Source organism: Strongylocentrotus purpuratus, unplaced genomic scaffold (assembly GCF_000002235.5).
Source record: "Strongylocentrotus purpuratus isolate Spur 01 unplaced genomic scaffold, Spur_5.0 spur5_scaffold_2, whole genome shotgun sequence".
NCBI lineage: Eukaryota > Metazoa > Echinodermata > Echinoidea > Camarodonta > Strongylocentrotidae > Strongylocentrotus > Strongylocentrotus purpuratus.
In genome coordinates, this window is record NW_022145605.1 from 13,620,699 (window position 1) to 13,637,461 (window position 16,763).

General features: G+C 39.7%; 4 protein-coding genes across 4 annotated transcripts; 2 read left to right on the plus strand and 2 right to left on the minus strand.

The window, feature by feature from the left end:
* Positions 1-521: 521 nt before the first annotated feature.
* LOC105445899 lies at positions 522-1,124 on the minus strand. Its single transcript, XM_011682031.1, has one exon. The coding sequence runs from the start codon at positions 1,122-1,124 to the stop codon at positions 522-524; it is 603 nt and encodes a 200-aa protein (XP_011680333.1).
* A 192-nt stretch (positions 1,125-1,316) lies between these two features.
* LOC764479 lies at positions 1,317-1,808 on the minus strand. The gene has a single exon (XM_001200787.1). The coding sequence runs from the start codon at positions 1,806-1,808 to the stop codon at positions 1,317-1,319; it is 492 nt and encodes a 163-aa protein (XP_001200787.1).
* A 5,618-nt stretch (positions 1,809-7,426) lies between these two features.
* On the plus strand, positions 7,427-12,911 carry LOC589813 (coiled-coil domain-containing protein 63-like). Its single transcript, XM_030991058.1, has 7 exons — positions 7,427-7,691; positions 8,531-8,801; positions 9,329-9,451; positions 9,967-10,148; positions 10,925-11,121; positions 11,793-12,076; positions 12,651-12,911. Exons 1-7 carry the CDS (start codon positions 7,510-7,512, stop codon positions 12,909-12,911), a joined length of 1,500 nt encoding a protein of 499 aa, XP_030846918.1. The 5' UTR covers positions 7,427-7,509.
* A 467-nt stretch (positions 12,912-13,378) lies between these two features.
* Positions 13,379-14,633, plus strand: LOC115926377. The gene is made up of 2 exons (XM_030991039.1): positions 13,379-13,508; positions 14,251-14,633. The coding sequence occupies exons 1-2, from the start codon at positions 13,384-13,386 to the stop codon at positions 14,462-14,464; spliced, it is 339 nt and encodes a 112-aa protein (XP_030846899.1). The 5' UTR covers positions 13,379-13,383; the 3' UTR covers positions 14,465-14,633.
* Positions 14,634-16,763: the final 2,130 nt, after the last annotated feature.

Here is a 16,763-nt window from a genome sequence, read left to right on the forward strand (position 1 = left end):
AGGTCTTGGATGGTGAGGATCAGTTGTGTCTCACAAGAACGGCGCTTCCGAAAGCCATGCTGATTTTCAGATAGAATGTCATGATGGATGAGGTGGTGGATAACTGCACAGTGAACAACATGCTCACACAGCTTGCATATGATCGCAGTCAGTGAAATCGGCCTGTAGTTAACCGGGGATGACTTGCAGCCCTTCTTGTAGATGGGAACTACAAGTGCCTTCTTACACATCGATGGAATGCATCCTTGATGAAGGGAGGCTTGGAAAAGCAGGGTGATCGCAGGGGAAATCCGATCGGCGGTTTCCTTCAACATTCTGGCAGAGATTCCGTCTGGCCCTGTTGCTGTTACTCGACAAAATCAAAATTGTTTTTGCAACCACTGGATTATTTATTTGGAATGGACCAGTCATCTGCCAGAGCACAACAATTGTGTTGGATTCAAAGAATAAAAGAAGCCGATAAACAAGGATGGTTTCAAATTCTTCAATTTTATCTTTAAAAGAACAGTGATTGTTCCTGTTTAACTGTAACTACTACTAGGTCGAGCGTACTCGCACTGATTTGACAAGCTTTTTCCATTCAGTTCTATTCTCCATGATCTTTGGAGCTCCTGTCTTGGTAGACAGGTGTCTTTTGCTAACTGGTCAATGTAAGTCATTGCTGGGCGCCCTCTGGTGCGTTTGCCCCTTGAGGGCTCCCAGAAGAGCATTTGTGAAATGATTTCACTCTTGCTCCTCCAGCAGTGCCCACTGAAACGAAGGCGACGGTCTCTCAGTCTGGCTTTTGCTTTTCGGATAATCAGGTCTTGTTTTGACTGATCAACCCACGAGCCAAGGTACTGAAAGTCTTGGACCTGCTTCAGCTTTGTCCTGTCAGCAGTACAGATATCGCCTTCACGAAGGTTGTACATCATGAATTCTGTCTTAGTACTGTTTATTTGTAGACCGACTTGGCTTGCTGCAGACTCCACTTGTTCTAGGAGCTTCTGTGCCTTTTCCAGATTGTCTAAGATTAGTGCAATATCATCAGCAAAGTCGGTATCAGTGATCATTTCAGCAGGATATCTGCTACTTTTCCTTTCCTGTAGGGTGAAGCCTAGATCCTCGAACCCTTCAGTAGCCATTCTTAGAGCATAATCCAATGCTATGATGAATAGGTATGGTGCTAAGGTATCTCCTTGAAGCACTCCTGCTAATATGGTAAATGAGTCAGTCTCTCCATCTGGTGAACGTACTTGAGCTGTGGTATCTTTGTACATCACTCCTACTGCTGTAACTATTGTGTGTGGTATTCCATAGGCTCTTAAGATGTCATGTCATGTCATGTTCAGCAAGTACTGCCCATTTCTGTTAGTCCTATTGCCAAAAGTAAAACCCTTGCTGTCTATAGAGCTAACCTGGGCATTCATGTTCCCACAGATAATCTTAATGTTGTGCTGAGGGATCTTTTTAATGACATCAGACAGTAAGCTATAGAAATTTACAGCTTCATTGTCTGGGGAGCAGTTGGTTGGACTGTAGCAGGTGATAACAGTGGGAGGTGGATTTCCACTGAACTTGACTAGAAGTATACGAGGACTCGCCTTTTTAAGGTATTCCAGTGACTTATAAGCAAAAGGACTCATCAATATACCGACCCCTCCAACTGTGCTATTCACTGTATTCTTGGTGCCTGAAGACATAGCTAGTACCCAACCTTTGCCCATGTCCTTCATCTCAATATGCACATTTTCATGGTAGATATGATGTATCTGTATACACAGAATGTCTACTCTCTTTTCTTCAGCTAGTGCTGTTAGTTCTCCCATCTTAATTCTCCTTTGACTTGAGGGACCGGACATTAAAACTCGATATTAGAGTTGCTGCTTTGCAATCTATGATTTTAATTCTAGATTTGGATTTGAAACCAGTATTCAATTTTCCGACCTCAGCCTGGTTTGTCACTGGGGGATGCGGTTCTTGTTCACCCGGGCGACAACCGGGCCGGTATCCGTTTTTGTTGGTTTGTCTCATCATGTCAGTGTTTCTTAGCTTGCTAATATGAATACATTCAAAGTATAGCTACAATGGAGGCTCGCAACACCTTCCAATGCCATCTATGCAAGGCAGGGGAGGTGGATTTTCCCTGAGCTAATTAAAAAGGGGTTACCTATAAAGAGCCGCATACCGGATAACTATGGTTATAAAATGTTAGACAAAAACATTCCTAAGTTCTACCGAGCTATTTTCTTTGACCCCCTAAACATGAATAAGGGCACTAAAATCAACTTTCTATAACTATTAGATGAGAAACAGTTATAAACACGCAACTTGGCAGCCATTTTGACTTTTAAAAGGGTTAATTATATGCAAATTTATGCAAATTAAGAGTCAAGGAGTAGTTCTAAGCTGCTTATAATGCTATTATCTTGTTCCTTGACCCCCAAAACTTCGGTAAAGACACTTCGTTTAGCTTTCTATGTGTCTCAGATTTAGAGATATAGTTTTAAAAATGAAAAAAATGGCAGCCATTTAGAATTTAAAAGGGGTTAACTATATGCAAATTTATGCAAATTAGGAGTCAAGGAGTAGTTCTAAGCTGCTGATAATGCTATAATTATGTTCCTTGACCCCCTAAACTTGGATAATGGCACTAAAATCAACTTTCTATAACTATTAGATGAGAAATAGTTATAAACATGCAACTTGGCAGCCATTTAGAATTTAAAAGGGGTTTATTATATGCAAATTTATGCAAATAAAGAGTCAAGGAGTAGTTGTAAGCTGCTAATAATGCTATAATCATGTTCCTTGACCCCCAAAACTTCGGTAAAGACACTTCGTTTAACTTTCTATGTGTCTCAGATCTAGAGATATAGTATTAAAAATGAAAAAATGGCAGCCATTTAGAATTTAAAAGGGGTTAAGGCGAGGCGTCAAAAATATCGATACCAGCAGGCTGCCGCCTCACGTATTGGCGCATCGAGGCTGCAATTCTGGCCGAAGCCTGGCTGGGGCAATTATTTTTCACTTATTAGCCCAGCCGGCTTGCGCCAGGCTGGGATCTGAGGCTCGGTTTCCATTCGAAAGGCGGCAGCCGGCGCATGCTTTTGAATGCCATTGCCTACCGCCAGCGGTAGCCGGCTGAGCTAATTTAAAAAATGCAGCCAGGACGCACAAGTGCAGTTAGCTGCCGCTGGCTGGTATATTTATTTTTGACGCCTCGCCTAACTATATGCAAATTTATGCAAATTAGGAGTCAAGGAGTAGTTCTAAGCTGCTGATAATGCTATAATTATGTTCCTTGACCCCCTAAATATGGAAAAGGGCACTAAAATCAACTTTCTATAAGTATGAGATGAGAAAAAGTTTTAAACATGCAACATGGCAGCCATTTTGACTTTAAAAAGGGTTAATTATATGCAAATTTATGCAAATTAGGAGTCAAGGAGTAGTTGTAAGCTGCTTATAATGCTATTATCTTGTTCCTTGACCCCCAAAACTTCGGTAAAGACACTTCGTTTAGCTTTCTATGTGTCTCAGATCTAGAGATATAGTTTTAAAAATGAAAAAATGGCAGCCATTTAGAATTTAAAAGGGGTTAACTATATGCAAATTTATGCAAATTAGGAGTCAAGGAGTAGTTCTAAGCTGCTGATAATGCTATTATCATGTTCCTTGACCCCCTAAACATGGAGAAGGGCACTATAATCAACTTTCTATTAATATTAGATGAGAAATAGTTATAAGCATGCAACATGGCAGCCATTTTGACTTTTAAAAGGGTTAATTATATGCAAATTTATGCAAATTAAGAGTGAAGGAGTAGTTGTAAGCTGCTTATAATGCTATTATCATGTTTCTTGACCCCCCAAACATTGGTAAAGACACTTCGTTTAGCGTTCTATGTGTCTTAGATCTAGAGATATAGGCTAAAATAGGTTTTGTGTGTCGACCAGGGTCTGACATGGCGGCCATTTTGAATTTATGCAAATTAGGCACTGATCCACCACTTCAATTTTTGTCAACTTTGAGTATGTTGTTTTTATGGCTATTCCAGATTATATGCAAGTGGAATCATTTCTGTTGCAATTAGTTCTTGGTTTTTTCCTATTTTGACTGTACTATTATTTAACAATAATCTGTTTTAAAATGCTATTGTGTTTTTTTTATTTCAAACATACTTTAGATGAAGGACTGAATTAAAACAAGGTCAAAAGTAAGATAAAGCAATTGATAGAAATATATAGCAGGTTGTTTTAGTTACAAAGTGACAAACCAATGACAAAACGCACTGATAAAGTCAAATGGGATTCATGTATTGAAGATATTTAATAGATTGATATTTGAAATATATATTTATCAACAGTAATTCATTGTTCAGCTAAGAGCCTACTTCTATATGCACAAGGTTATGAAGAATTATGAGAATAATATAAAAGGGTGATGGGAGAGGGAGAGAGGGGAGGGGGGGGGAGAAACAGAGTGAAAAAGAGAAAGGGATAGAAAGGCTGTGAAAGAGAGAGAGGGGGAGAGGGAGAAAGGGAATGGAAGAGCCAAAGAGAGAGGGAGTGAAAAAGAGAGACGTCTTGAACAGAATTGCAAGGACAAAACAAAAATCAATTTCTATACACTATTGTATTGCCGTTAAAATAGAGACCATGGTCAGGCAAAGTAATGCATGTATATCGCTGTTACGTTCGCCCTTCGCAAATTTTAGTATGAAACGCTCAATGTTATTGAAATTGCCTTGGGTTGGTTTCTTAAGATTCATTTGATCGTGCTCTGGATTGACTTTGCAAAAAAAAAGATAAAAAGGTAAATGTGCAAATGAGAGAGGAATACGGAGAGTGGGATTCAAAGGTGAGCATTTTTGCAGAGAGATATGCCTTTTCAGAAAGAGAGCATATTACGTAAGCGCCGGTAAAACTCACTTAAAATACTTAGAATTTGACAATAAACCAACAAACTAACAATATTTTTAAATGTGTCATCTTATTAAAATCATTGAAGAGACAAAAAAGGATAAAGATGATGAAACACTCTAAAGTCTGCTGCACTATACTTTTCTTTATCTTTCTCTTCCTTACCCTCTCTCTCTCTCTCTTCCTCTCTCTCTCTATTTCTCTTCATCTCTCTATCTCTATCTCCCCCTCTCTTTCTCTCTCTATCCATCTCTCTCCCTTCCTCTCTTCCCCTCTCTCTCTCTCTCTCTCTCTCTCTCTCTCTTCTCTCTCTCCCTCTCTCTCCCTCTCTCTTTCCCTACCTCCCTTTTTATCTTACTGAATTCTCTGGATATATCGTTGGACTAATCAGAAGTTTGGAGTAAGGTGTAGGTCCATTTTCATTGCTCCTGTTCGTATACAAATATTCGACCATGAGCCCCACTAAAGTGTTCTTCTGCAATGAATCCTCCCCCCCCCCCCCCCCCCAAAAAAAAAAAAAAAATGTGTTTGAAGACAAATAGAAATATTCTTGGATCTTGGATTTATTTTCCTCCTAAATACTCCGAAGAAGAGTTTTGACTGGAGGTGGTGGAGGGTGGAAGATTACACTTTGGAAAAAAGTTCTTTAGTAACTGCATTTTTAAATGAGAGCGGGGAGGTTTGGTCGATGGTTGCTTGTTGTAGGTTATTCCATGTCTTTACAGTCCTTGGGAAATATGAGTTGGCATAGACGTCCGAGTTGGTGTGGCGAATTTCAAATTGGTTGGAGTGTCCTCGTCTACGTCTGTCTGGCTTAGGGTTGGTGTGAGATTGGTAGTCGATGTCGAGTTGTCCCTTGATCATTTTGAAGAGGCAGGTAAGGCGGTGTGCTTCCCTTCTGTCTTTAAGAGATCCCCAGTTGAGTTGGTTGAGTAGCTTGGTAACACTGGTGTCCCATCCGTAATTATTGGTGACAAAACGTGCAGCCTGACGTTGAACTTTCTCGACAGCATAGATGTTTTTGGCTGTATAAGGGTCCCATGCTGCAGTGGCGTAGTCAAGGTGTGGACGAACAAGAGTAAGATACAACTTTTCTTTAATATTAGATGAGCAGTGATGGAAGTTGCGCCTTAGGAAGTTAAGGACCCTTGAGGCTTTGCCGGTTGTGTAATGAGTCTGGCTATTCCAGCGTAGGTCTTTCTGGATATTGATGCCAAGGTATAGGGTCTGGTTCGTTTCCTCCAGGGTAACATCAAGGATTTTGTAGGATTTAGTACCCGGTGTTCTCTTTCTGGAAACACGCATCGTTTTGCATTTAGAGGGATTGAAATGCATGCCCCAAGTCTTGGACCACTGGACCATAGTATCTAGGTCTTGTTGAAGAGCTTTCTCATCTTCAGCAGTTTTAATGGGACGGTAAAGTAAACAATCATCAGCAAAAAGTCGTGTTGTACTGGTAACCTTTTCATGAATGTCATTGATGTGGAGTAGAAAAAGGTGAGGGCCTAATACTGTGCCCTGTGGAGTGCCACTGAGGACTGGTAACCACTCGGAACATTGACCATTTACACAGACACGTTGCAGTCTCTTTGTCAGGAAACTAGATATCCATCTCTTATTATTTGCTCGAATACCATAATAGTCTAATTTCATGAGGAGACGCTGGTGCGGGATGACATCAAAAGCCTTTGAAAAATCAAGCACTGCCATGTCTGTGGTGATATTTTTGTCTAAGTTCTTGGCAAGGTCATTTGTTGTAAGGATGAGCTGAGATTCACACGACCTGTGTTTCCTGAAGGCATGTTGATTTCCAGCCAGGATGTTATGCTTGGCCAAGTGTCGCATCAGGTTACTGTCTATGATGTGCTCTAATAACTTACAGCATGTGCACGTCAAGGAAATGGGGCGGTAGTTTGCAGGGTCAGTAGTAGCACCCTTCTTAAACAGCGGGGTGATATTCGCCTTTCTCCAATCTAGGGGGAGATCTCCGGTGTCCAATGACTGCTGAAATATAAACTGTAGTATGGGAGCAATCTCCTCTGCTGCGATCTTTAAAGCTTGATTCTGGATTTGGTCTGGTCCAATTGCTTTGGCTGTGTTTATATTGAGAAGAAGTTTTTTGACACCTTCAACGTCAACTGTGATGGGCGGCATGTCAGGGAATGTACTTGGAGGAAGATATTGATGAAAGAATACAAAATTTAGGTTTTCTGGGTATATAACAGAAAACCCAAATTATGTATTCTTTTATCAATATTCGTCTTCAAACACATTTATTTTTAAAATGCTTGCAGAAATGTGTTTTAAATGACATCCTCTTTCACATTATGATACAATTAACGTGAAATTTCGCCATCAAATTTGTTGGGGCTCCAGCTGCAGATCGTATGTAAGCGTCAGCGTAACAATATCACTGCGCAGTGTGATAAGGCGCGCCTTTCTTTGTGTGGACTAGCTACGCGCAGAAAAACAATGCCCACTGCGCTTAATTTTCAGTGTGATCATTTGAGTGCGAAAAATGATCAATGAACCTTTCGAAATCATGCTGAGAAAATAATCTGCAAAATAAAGGGAAAATCATCAGCGTTTAAATTAATTTGCAAAGATGGCGGCAGTTGCATCAATGAACCGCCGTCGAGTGGAAACTCCAAGCATGAACGGAGATGCTGAGGCGGATTACGTATTGGCCGAGCAGGAGCTGGGTAAACTGCACCGGGAATATCGCATCCTCAAGGGCCAAAAAAGGTCATATCTTGAGGAGTCGCAAAACATCATCCGGAAACAAAAGTTAGTGATTACATTCATCATAGTTAGATACGATGTGGGGGGGGGGGGGTGGTGTAGTATGAGCACTAAATAAAAAAGAAAAAGAAAAGAAAAAGATAAATTTGTTGTTACCATCTTTATTTTAAAACTATTTTTTGGCACCTGACACCACTAGGTCTAGACCTATGAATGGGGTGACCAAAGTTCGCGGAGATATTTAAAAATATTAGGAAATGTGATATTCGATCAATGATTTCTCATATTTTACACGAATCTTGTCTATTATAATTAGATCAAGGCCTAGTATTACCAAATGGACGGCAAAGATCTTTACTATTGGTGCAACTTTAAAAAAAAAAAATCATATTTTTTCGGAAAGGACGCAAAAGACTGCAAAACTTGCCGATCTTTTGTCAATATTTTCATAATTTCACCCAACCATTCCATACAAAATTTCGACTCTTAGTAATTTTAGGTTCGTATCAGATTTTCGATTCTTACCCATTGCTTGAGATAGTGAACTAAGGACTAAGGTTACATGACTCACATCACATCATTATATTGAGAGAGAGAAAAAGACAGAAAGATAGAAAGAGACGGAGAAAGAGACAGAGAAAGAAACAGAGAGTGGTGCAAAGGATCTCCTTTGTTATGCTTTGTATCTCTCATTAGATTATGAATTGTAAGACTGTATCGCCCCCCCCCCCCCAAAAAAGGGGGGGGGGGTCTAGTCTATTGTCTAATGAACTAATAATCATTAAGGGACAGCGTCAAGGAGATGGGGTAGGGGGCAAGAGACGTCACCCCTGGATAAACTGCCTGTAAATATTTTTTTTTTTCTTCTTTGTCATGTACAAAAGTGGTCACATCAAATCATTAAAGGATGAACGATCAGAAATGGACAAAATATTTTTTTTCTTCTTCTTTGTCATGTACAAAAGTGGTCACATCAAATCATTAAAGGATGAACGATCAGAAATGGACATGGACCTACGTCTCGCTACCAGCACTAAAGTGTGTGGCAAGGATGGTATTGACGAAGGGCTCATGAAGACACTGTTACAGAACTACATCGAGTATAAAACGCTCTGTCTCAGTGAGAAGGAAGAGATTCGTATGTTAGATAAACAGGTATGTAGGCAAAGTTCTAGAATAATGATTTTTGGGGGCTTGGGAAATTGTGGTTCTTCCTTTTTTTTCTCTATATTATGTAGCCTGCAAAACTTTATCAAAAATCCTGAACTACCCGAAGATATATAAAATGAGAGTTATTTCTTATACCAATTTATTGTTATCCCATATGCTAAAAAATAGATTTATTCGTTAATCTGTTCTTATTACCAAATTCGTGAAACTTATCAAATACATCTTCCATGTATTTTATTTATATCAAATTTTCATCAATCGAGTAAGACACGTTTTTAAAATTGACGTTATTATACTATTCTTACTGAATAACTATACCATAATCATGCTTACCACATGTATCTTTGCTTTGACATTACGTCTGTGATAATAGCCAGGCCTAATTTCTTTTAAAAGAAAGAAATTCTGCTCTTCGATTCACAGGCTGCGAATGAATTTACGAATAAAAGCATTTTAAAAGGAATAAGTAAGTACATGTACATTAAGTGCTATTCTGTTGCTATGTCGGTTAGGCACGGATCTTTGAAGGAGCCCAGAGGAAGTACCATATGGAGACTAAAGGCCGATCTGAGATGATTCGTTACCAGCTTAATGCTCCCAAGCGAACCAGAGTTATGGAAAACAGACTCTACCGGGTAAGCTAGCTAGCCGCATACAAATTTCCCTTGGCAAGGCATCAATATGCATTTCCCACTCTAGACCCAGGTCAGGTGAATCAGGATAATTCCCTGCTCGCTTGAAGGAGATGGAAGCTGGATAATAGGATCGGGGTCTCGTCTATAACGTAGATCAGACGCTTTATCTCGGGGGGGGGAATATAAATCTGCAAATTGTTAATATGCCCGTTATTTAGCAAGCACATTGTTGAACGAATAGGAATTGCCACGAGAAAAAGATAATTTAAGTAAGAGGAGAAAGTCTTTAAAGTTGATATCTTACAAAATAATATGCACCGAAAAATTTGCTAAGTAGCTTGACTCCGTTTCACTGGAGTTTGTTTTTTCTCTGCATGTGGCTGGACAGAAATATCTTTAATAGCAAAGAATGAAAGACAATCAGATAGATTGCTGTGTACAGATAATTGGCGAGTTTCTGAGTAATAATAGTTAGTGATTGCATGGTGAGACTCAACAGACTTTGTATAAATTAGTCCACAGTTACCTTCAACAAGGCGCTCCGTAAGAACAGCGATCTACGAGACAGGATCGAGGAGCTGAAACGGGAAGGGAGGTCCTACGACGGTCTCTACCGGAAGATGTGCTCTGAACAGAGTGACCTCAAGGTCGAGATGAATGACATCATCCAGCAATCTACCTCGGCATACGATTCAGGGTAACATCAGAAACACCTTCATCCGTAGTCCGTAGTAATGAAACAATCATGAAACAATTAGTCCGACTAATATCATGTTCACCAACAATTTAGTCAGCGCTGACTAAATTTGACCAATTACAGGCCTGAAAAATAGTCGGTGACAAAAGAATTGTCGGTGAACATGATATTAGTCGGTGAAAACCACCTACTAATTGTTTCAAGAAACGCTCTCCAGAGCGTCGAGCAATTAATTATTCAGACCTGGGAAACTCCAAAAGAGTACTGGTATATTGAAAAAAGCTTTGGTAAAAAATTTTACACAATAAGAAAAAAGGTAAAATTCGCTGCAATGAAACGTCAACGCAACTATTTAAAAAAAAAAAGGCTTCAGTAAAAATTAAAAATGTTTGAAATGACTGATTTGATCTCAGTACAGTGAAACATCAATTTATGTACTCTCATGTCTAAAATCATATGAAAATTTACTTCTCAATTTCTAATCGCAATCGTAGCTTAATTAAGAGCGTTCGATGGCCACGAAAAAAAGTATTTTTATAGGAAGAAAATATGCACTGAGCGATAGATACAAAATCACTATAATATTATGTATAACTAGAAATAACGAATTTAACTTGCGATTTCTATAGTTTATTAGGATTTGTGTTGAATAAGATGCAACTTCGAACATCAAACACAAGCGAAGCCCTTAATGCCCGATTTTAAATAGTTAAAGTCTTGGTCCAATGCTGATCACGTCTTAATCAATTTCTCTTCGTTTGGAAACGTCCATGCAGAGACGAAGCTCAAAACAAAATGGATGCTCTCCGTGAGAGGAACGAAAAGGAACAGAATATATTCAACGTCGAGATCAAATCTCTTCAGAGAATTGTGGATCATGAGAAGAAGCTGAAAGCGTTCAAGAACGTCAAGGCCCAGGATAGGGCTGAACATCTCAAGGCTACGAATAAAGAGCTTCAAAGAAGAAAACAGAGTAAGATAGTCATTCTGTAACGAACATGCTCTTGTGGTTTCTTTTTAAAAGATGAATACGTTTAGGAACGTCTTCGGATGGTGACGTTAAAGGTCGGTCCTCAGACGTAAATAATCATAATCTGATTGATTGATACACGTCTGTAAAAATCCAATTACACACAAGGGAAAAATAGACAAAATTGTTATAATTACAAATATTTTGTATACCACCAACCATATTTTGATTACTGGTACAAACATGCTATTTTTCGAATGTTAAACTCATTTGTAAAACTAAGGATTAACTATCATTTTATAATGAATATAAAGAAAAATTACAAGATCCTGAAGGAAAATTTATGAGGGAGCGCAGCGCCGGAGCATTTGGAAACTGTTTTAAAACCACTATTCCTCTACATTTATCCCCGAATTAGAGTTTAAATTTGAGAAAATTGTTTTCTTCTTATTCCCTTAATTTATCCTCTCTATTTTGTGGTGTTTTCACCTTCTTCAAGTTCCACTGCCAGTTTCTGTCCCCATTTAAATACGCTGCAGTTGGCGAACAAATTCCATCTACTTCTATCTCTAATGATGTGCCGAGGTAAAAAGAGTTTTCATTATTAATAAGAAGTCTTTTAAAACAATAAACCTTAAGACTTACGTCTAATAATGTTCCTTTTGTCTCCCCAGCGCATGGGCATGTTGACCCAGACGAGGCGAATATATGCACCCTGGAGCTGTCTTTTATTCGGCTCCGAGCGGCTACGGGCGAAGCAGACCTCGACAAACTCGTCCGTCAATTCATCTACCGAGAGGGACTCAATTTCGCTCTCTTCAATTACATCAACGAAGTCAACGACGACATCGAGCTTCTTCAAGAGCAGATCAAGAACACCGAGAATTTTAGGAAGAAATTTAAGAGCCACGGTATGACGTTGGTGGGAGAAAGGCTCAACATGGTGAAGCGATTGGAGGTGAGGTGACAAATTTTGGCTTTAGGGTCTTATAGGTCTTTTTTGTGAGTGAGTAAAAACGCTAAACAAGAATATGTTCATACAGTCAAACCTGCTTTAGTGACCACCTGTCTACAAAGACCACCTGTCTACAAAGGCCACATTTTTTGTTTCCCTTGAAAATGGTTTCTCATTGAATCATGACTGTACTAAAGGAACCTGTCTACAAAGACCACTTTTTGTGTTTCTCTTGGGTGGTCGCTATAGACAGGTTTGACTGTATTATATCGAGTAGTGAGACACAGTAACGTTGCTAACACCGTGACCCCTCCCCTCTTCCAATCGAATCGGAAAGAGAGAGAAAGAAAGGGACATGGAAAATGCAACATGAAAAGAAGACCCACTCCCCTTACTCAACTGGCTTTTATCGCATCATGATTATGGCCGATCCCCCAATACAATCATGATTATGGCATTTTGTAGATTTGTCATTATTTCAAACGAATTTTCACGTACTAAGAAATGTATGCTTACGGTTTTTCTATCAACTCAGTCATATTACTTGCATTTTTATATCAATTTCCTTTTGGGTCAGGAGAAGGCTAATTCTGTCACCAAGACGGCTAACGGTCTGGAAGGGAACGTCAAGAAAGTTCGTAAGCGCCTTCACCACCTGATGTCTGCAGTTGCGAGCATTGTCCGAAAACTGGGCTGCGACCAATCGCAAGTCGCCAGTCGGCTAGGAAGCCGAGACGGCATAACAGCGTTCGATGCCATGGCCTATCTGGGTCTGATTGAACAGACTATGAATCATTTGCTGCTAATCGAAAAATGCAGAGAACATAAGGCATGTTGATTTATTTTTATTTTAATCATTACAATATTAAGAATTTCGAAAATAAGACAAATCGTATGCTACAGACTGTGGGATTGTCATACAAGATTTCAAATTACATGTCATAATTCTAGTGTGGTCCATTCAGTTGATAGACTTTACTTTACTTATTTTTTTAAACAAAAATAGTACTTATATGATTAAATTATGTGCAACCGAAGCAACAGAAGTGCGCATCGGTAGTAGGACAATTAAATCAGCAAACAGTAAAAGGCAATATCAGGGGAACTTCACAGCTCGTATAATGATGTGGAAAACCTCAACTTCTGTGGGTCTACATTAAACGATGATAGAAAGAAAAAGAAGTTTAGGTATTAGTATTAAAACATCTCGACGTGAAAAGATATTGAAAAGAATTTCTAAAAAATCTATGTTTGTATACTTCTAGGCATATACGGTTTATACTTTCGCTTTGATTTCACAGATATCCACCATGCCTAAACCTGACGATAAACCGGGTGGTAATCAAGATGGTCCTAAGGCTGCTGGGAGTGTGATCATGCCGAGGCGTGAACCCGTTCAGACTGTTGAGGTCACCATTAACCCACCTACAATCAGGTACATGCATGGATCATAATTATTTCTGTAAATTCACATCCGATTCCCTGTACTCAACAAAGAATAACAACGAATACCATAATAATAGATTGTCGACAATGATAGAACTTGGCCTTAAAGATATGTAAGTGAACACAGCAGGCAGTGGCGTAATGAGCAAAATCTTTTGGGGGGCAAACAAAATCCGGTATCATAAACAAGAATGATTTACAAAAAAGTGAGAAAATTACCCCGGAATATCATGTCATTTCAGCAACATATAGATAACAGACCAACCAGGATCCGCCCCCTCCCTGGATATCCCGACCAGGCACAACAAAGTTAATTTGTCAATTCTAATAATACTTAACAACTACATCTAACCCCCCCCCCCCCCCCCCCCGAGCGTATCTTCTAGTTTGGGAAGTTGGGAAAGTATAACCTGAAAAACTTCTTTATCCATGAAATGGACTCTTAATTTCAGTGGTGTGGCCCCAATTGAAAGGAACGAAAAAGGTGATAACGAGATAAGAGAATGGGAAAATGACGGGAAATTAAGACGATAGAGCCCCATCCGGTGCCCTCCCCTCTCACCTATATGGCCTTTTAAATGTGTTTAATTTTCCAGGTATCGGGCCGGTGCCCTCCCCCCCCCCCCCCCCCCCCCCATGATTCCAGAGGCCCCTCAGTGGCCGCCGGGATCATTCTACGCCAATGTTTAATCTGATAACATGATCAATTTTATTTCTTTTTATTTCAACAGAGATGAGGTGGACACGGTCGAGTGTTCTTCCTCTGCCGAGGTACTGAATACAAGCGATCAACCTCTCACTTTGGAGCAGGTTAAGAGGAAGGTCACCCGCAGACTGCAGAGGCTAGAAGCCCAGCAGAGCCGGACCAAGAGCAGCAGGAAACCAAGCCAACCAAAGGCCACACAGAAATCGACAGATGAATCAAAGAATGTCGCGTCGGCGTAATGGATGTCGTCCACATTACAGTGGTGCCTTTACAAAAGCTTTTACTACCTAGCAAAACATGGAGCTCGAGGGGGACTGGGGTGGGGGTGCATGAATGAGTTAGCCAGGAGGGCCAAGACTTGGGGGAAAGGGCCAAAGGGGAGTACACGATTGGTACATCATAGGAACATGATGAGTACATACGTTGATGGAGGAACAATCTGCAAAATATGGAGGGGCAGTCGTGTTACTGTTTTATAGATCATGTGAAAATCAAGCATAATCATGAACCATACATTCAAATGAATTCGACTCTGCGTTCTCTGCATTGTTTATTGAATAAAGTATATTGAATGTCAATGCACTCACCATGGCATGTTGTATTTTTTAGCTTCCTTGTGATTATTGTGGCGTATGAAAATCAATGTTCGTTTTGTTTGTCCAGATGAGAAGGGAATTGATGCCCTCCCTTCGGTCATTGACATTCGCATCATTGAGAGAAAACGAATAGTAAAAAAGACTTTAAATTGATCGAATAAATTCGAATAACTGATGTCCTCGATCCTGAATGATGACATCAGGGGTTTGGAGTATCAAATCGGTTCATCGCTCGCAGTGCTCGGCCATTGTGCACATTGATATTTTAATTTCCCGTTATTAAAAGGAATTCTAAAGAAGGAAAATTCATTGTATCATTAACCTAAAAGAGAGGTCCATGTTTATATGTACAGTGCGTCCCAGAAAAAAAGAAACCGAGAATCATCGATGTTCCATTATATTATACCTCAATCACAATTATATTTAATAATTGACACATATTTGTAAAGCTTAGATCCCCTCTTTCGTTTGATGCAACTCATATGATGCATATTTCACGCATGAGTGATTAAAACAATTTGAAGAGAGGTTACCAAAAAGTCATTTGGCGGGCGGTATCTGAATTTCAAAGAGAATATTACATTTCTAGAAAGTTCATTATCTGCCCTTTCATAATTATGACATCTCAATCGAATTCGTTTTCACTAGCTGCCTGCCGTAGCAACAAACAGCGTTGACAAAAGACTTAACTCCATGTCGTTGACGACCAGCCATGCATCAAGTCTTTCGGCGTCTTCTTTGTGCATGGCTGATCGTCAACGAAACGGAGATTTTGTCAACTCTGTTTGCTAGCATATAAGGTCCCAACCATTACAAAATAGGATTGGCAAATAGTTGCTCATCTTCGCAAAGACTGTCGCTAACATTTGCTTACAGTCGCTAGTAGTCGCCAACTGCCTTTCGCAAACACTTTCGCCAACATTCGCTCAACTTTGTTGCTAATTGTCGTAAAACATCGCTAAAAGTCGCTAAATGTCGCAGAGGCGAACCCTGATAGTCGCCAACATTCGTCAGAAAATTGGCGAATCCAAAATCGCAACCGTTCAAGCATTCGCCGCTCAGTGAGATACCCCCCCCCCCCCCCACGTGTTCACACCAGAGAGCACAATTGCCCCGAGAAAACGAGTCAGTTTATTAGGGGTGATGTTTTATGATGTTTATTTATTTATTTATTTATTTATTTATTTATTTATTTATTTCTAATCTTTTGACAGGGTAGCTCATTCACCAACAAGTAGTGGTCTTCCATGGGGCCCTGAATGAACATATTTACATCGTTTATAACATTTATACATAACAGTTACAAAAATAATACTCGTTTGCAAAATAAACATAATCATTAACCTAGTAAACAGTAATGCCAATAGGAAAATATTAATTAAGTCTCAATTATGTGAAGAAGTCATATAAATATTACAGAACATGCACGTAGTGTATGTACGGCTGAGCCATTCGCAAATTACAAACTTTGATTAAACAATCTCTTAAATGAATTGACAGAGGAAGCCGTTCTCAATGAATTATCTAGCTTATTCCATTCAAATATGGAAGAAACAATTGGGCTACACTTATAACAATCAGTGTGAAATCTAGGCACACGTAAACATCCACTGTCTATTTGCCTTGTATGATGCTCATGTACATCATTAGGATTGATTAAGCCTACCTGAAGGTAAGAAGGTGCTAAGCCCGGCCCCCCCACTCAAAGGTCGGAATGACCGCATGCGTGTTGCCAAAATGTCCGGTAAAGGGGTACTTTTCGTGCGACAAAGTCCGGCCCGAGAATTGTAAAAAAAGGGGTGTATTTGACTTTTCACCTGGAGATATCTTTAAAAAGGGGGTGTTTTTCTTTTTTTCTCTCATCTCTTTGGACACCTGAGAAATTATTCCGAATTTAGGGGGGTAAAATGAGCATTTTTCCTGATTTAGGGGGGTCTCCAAG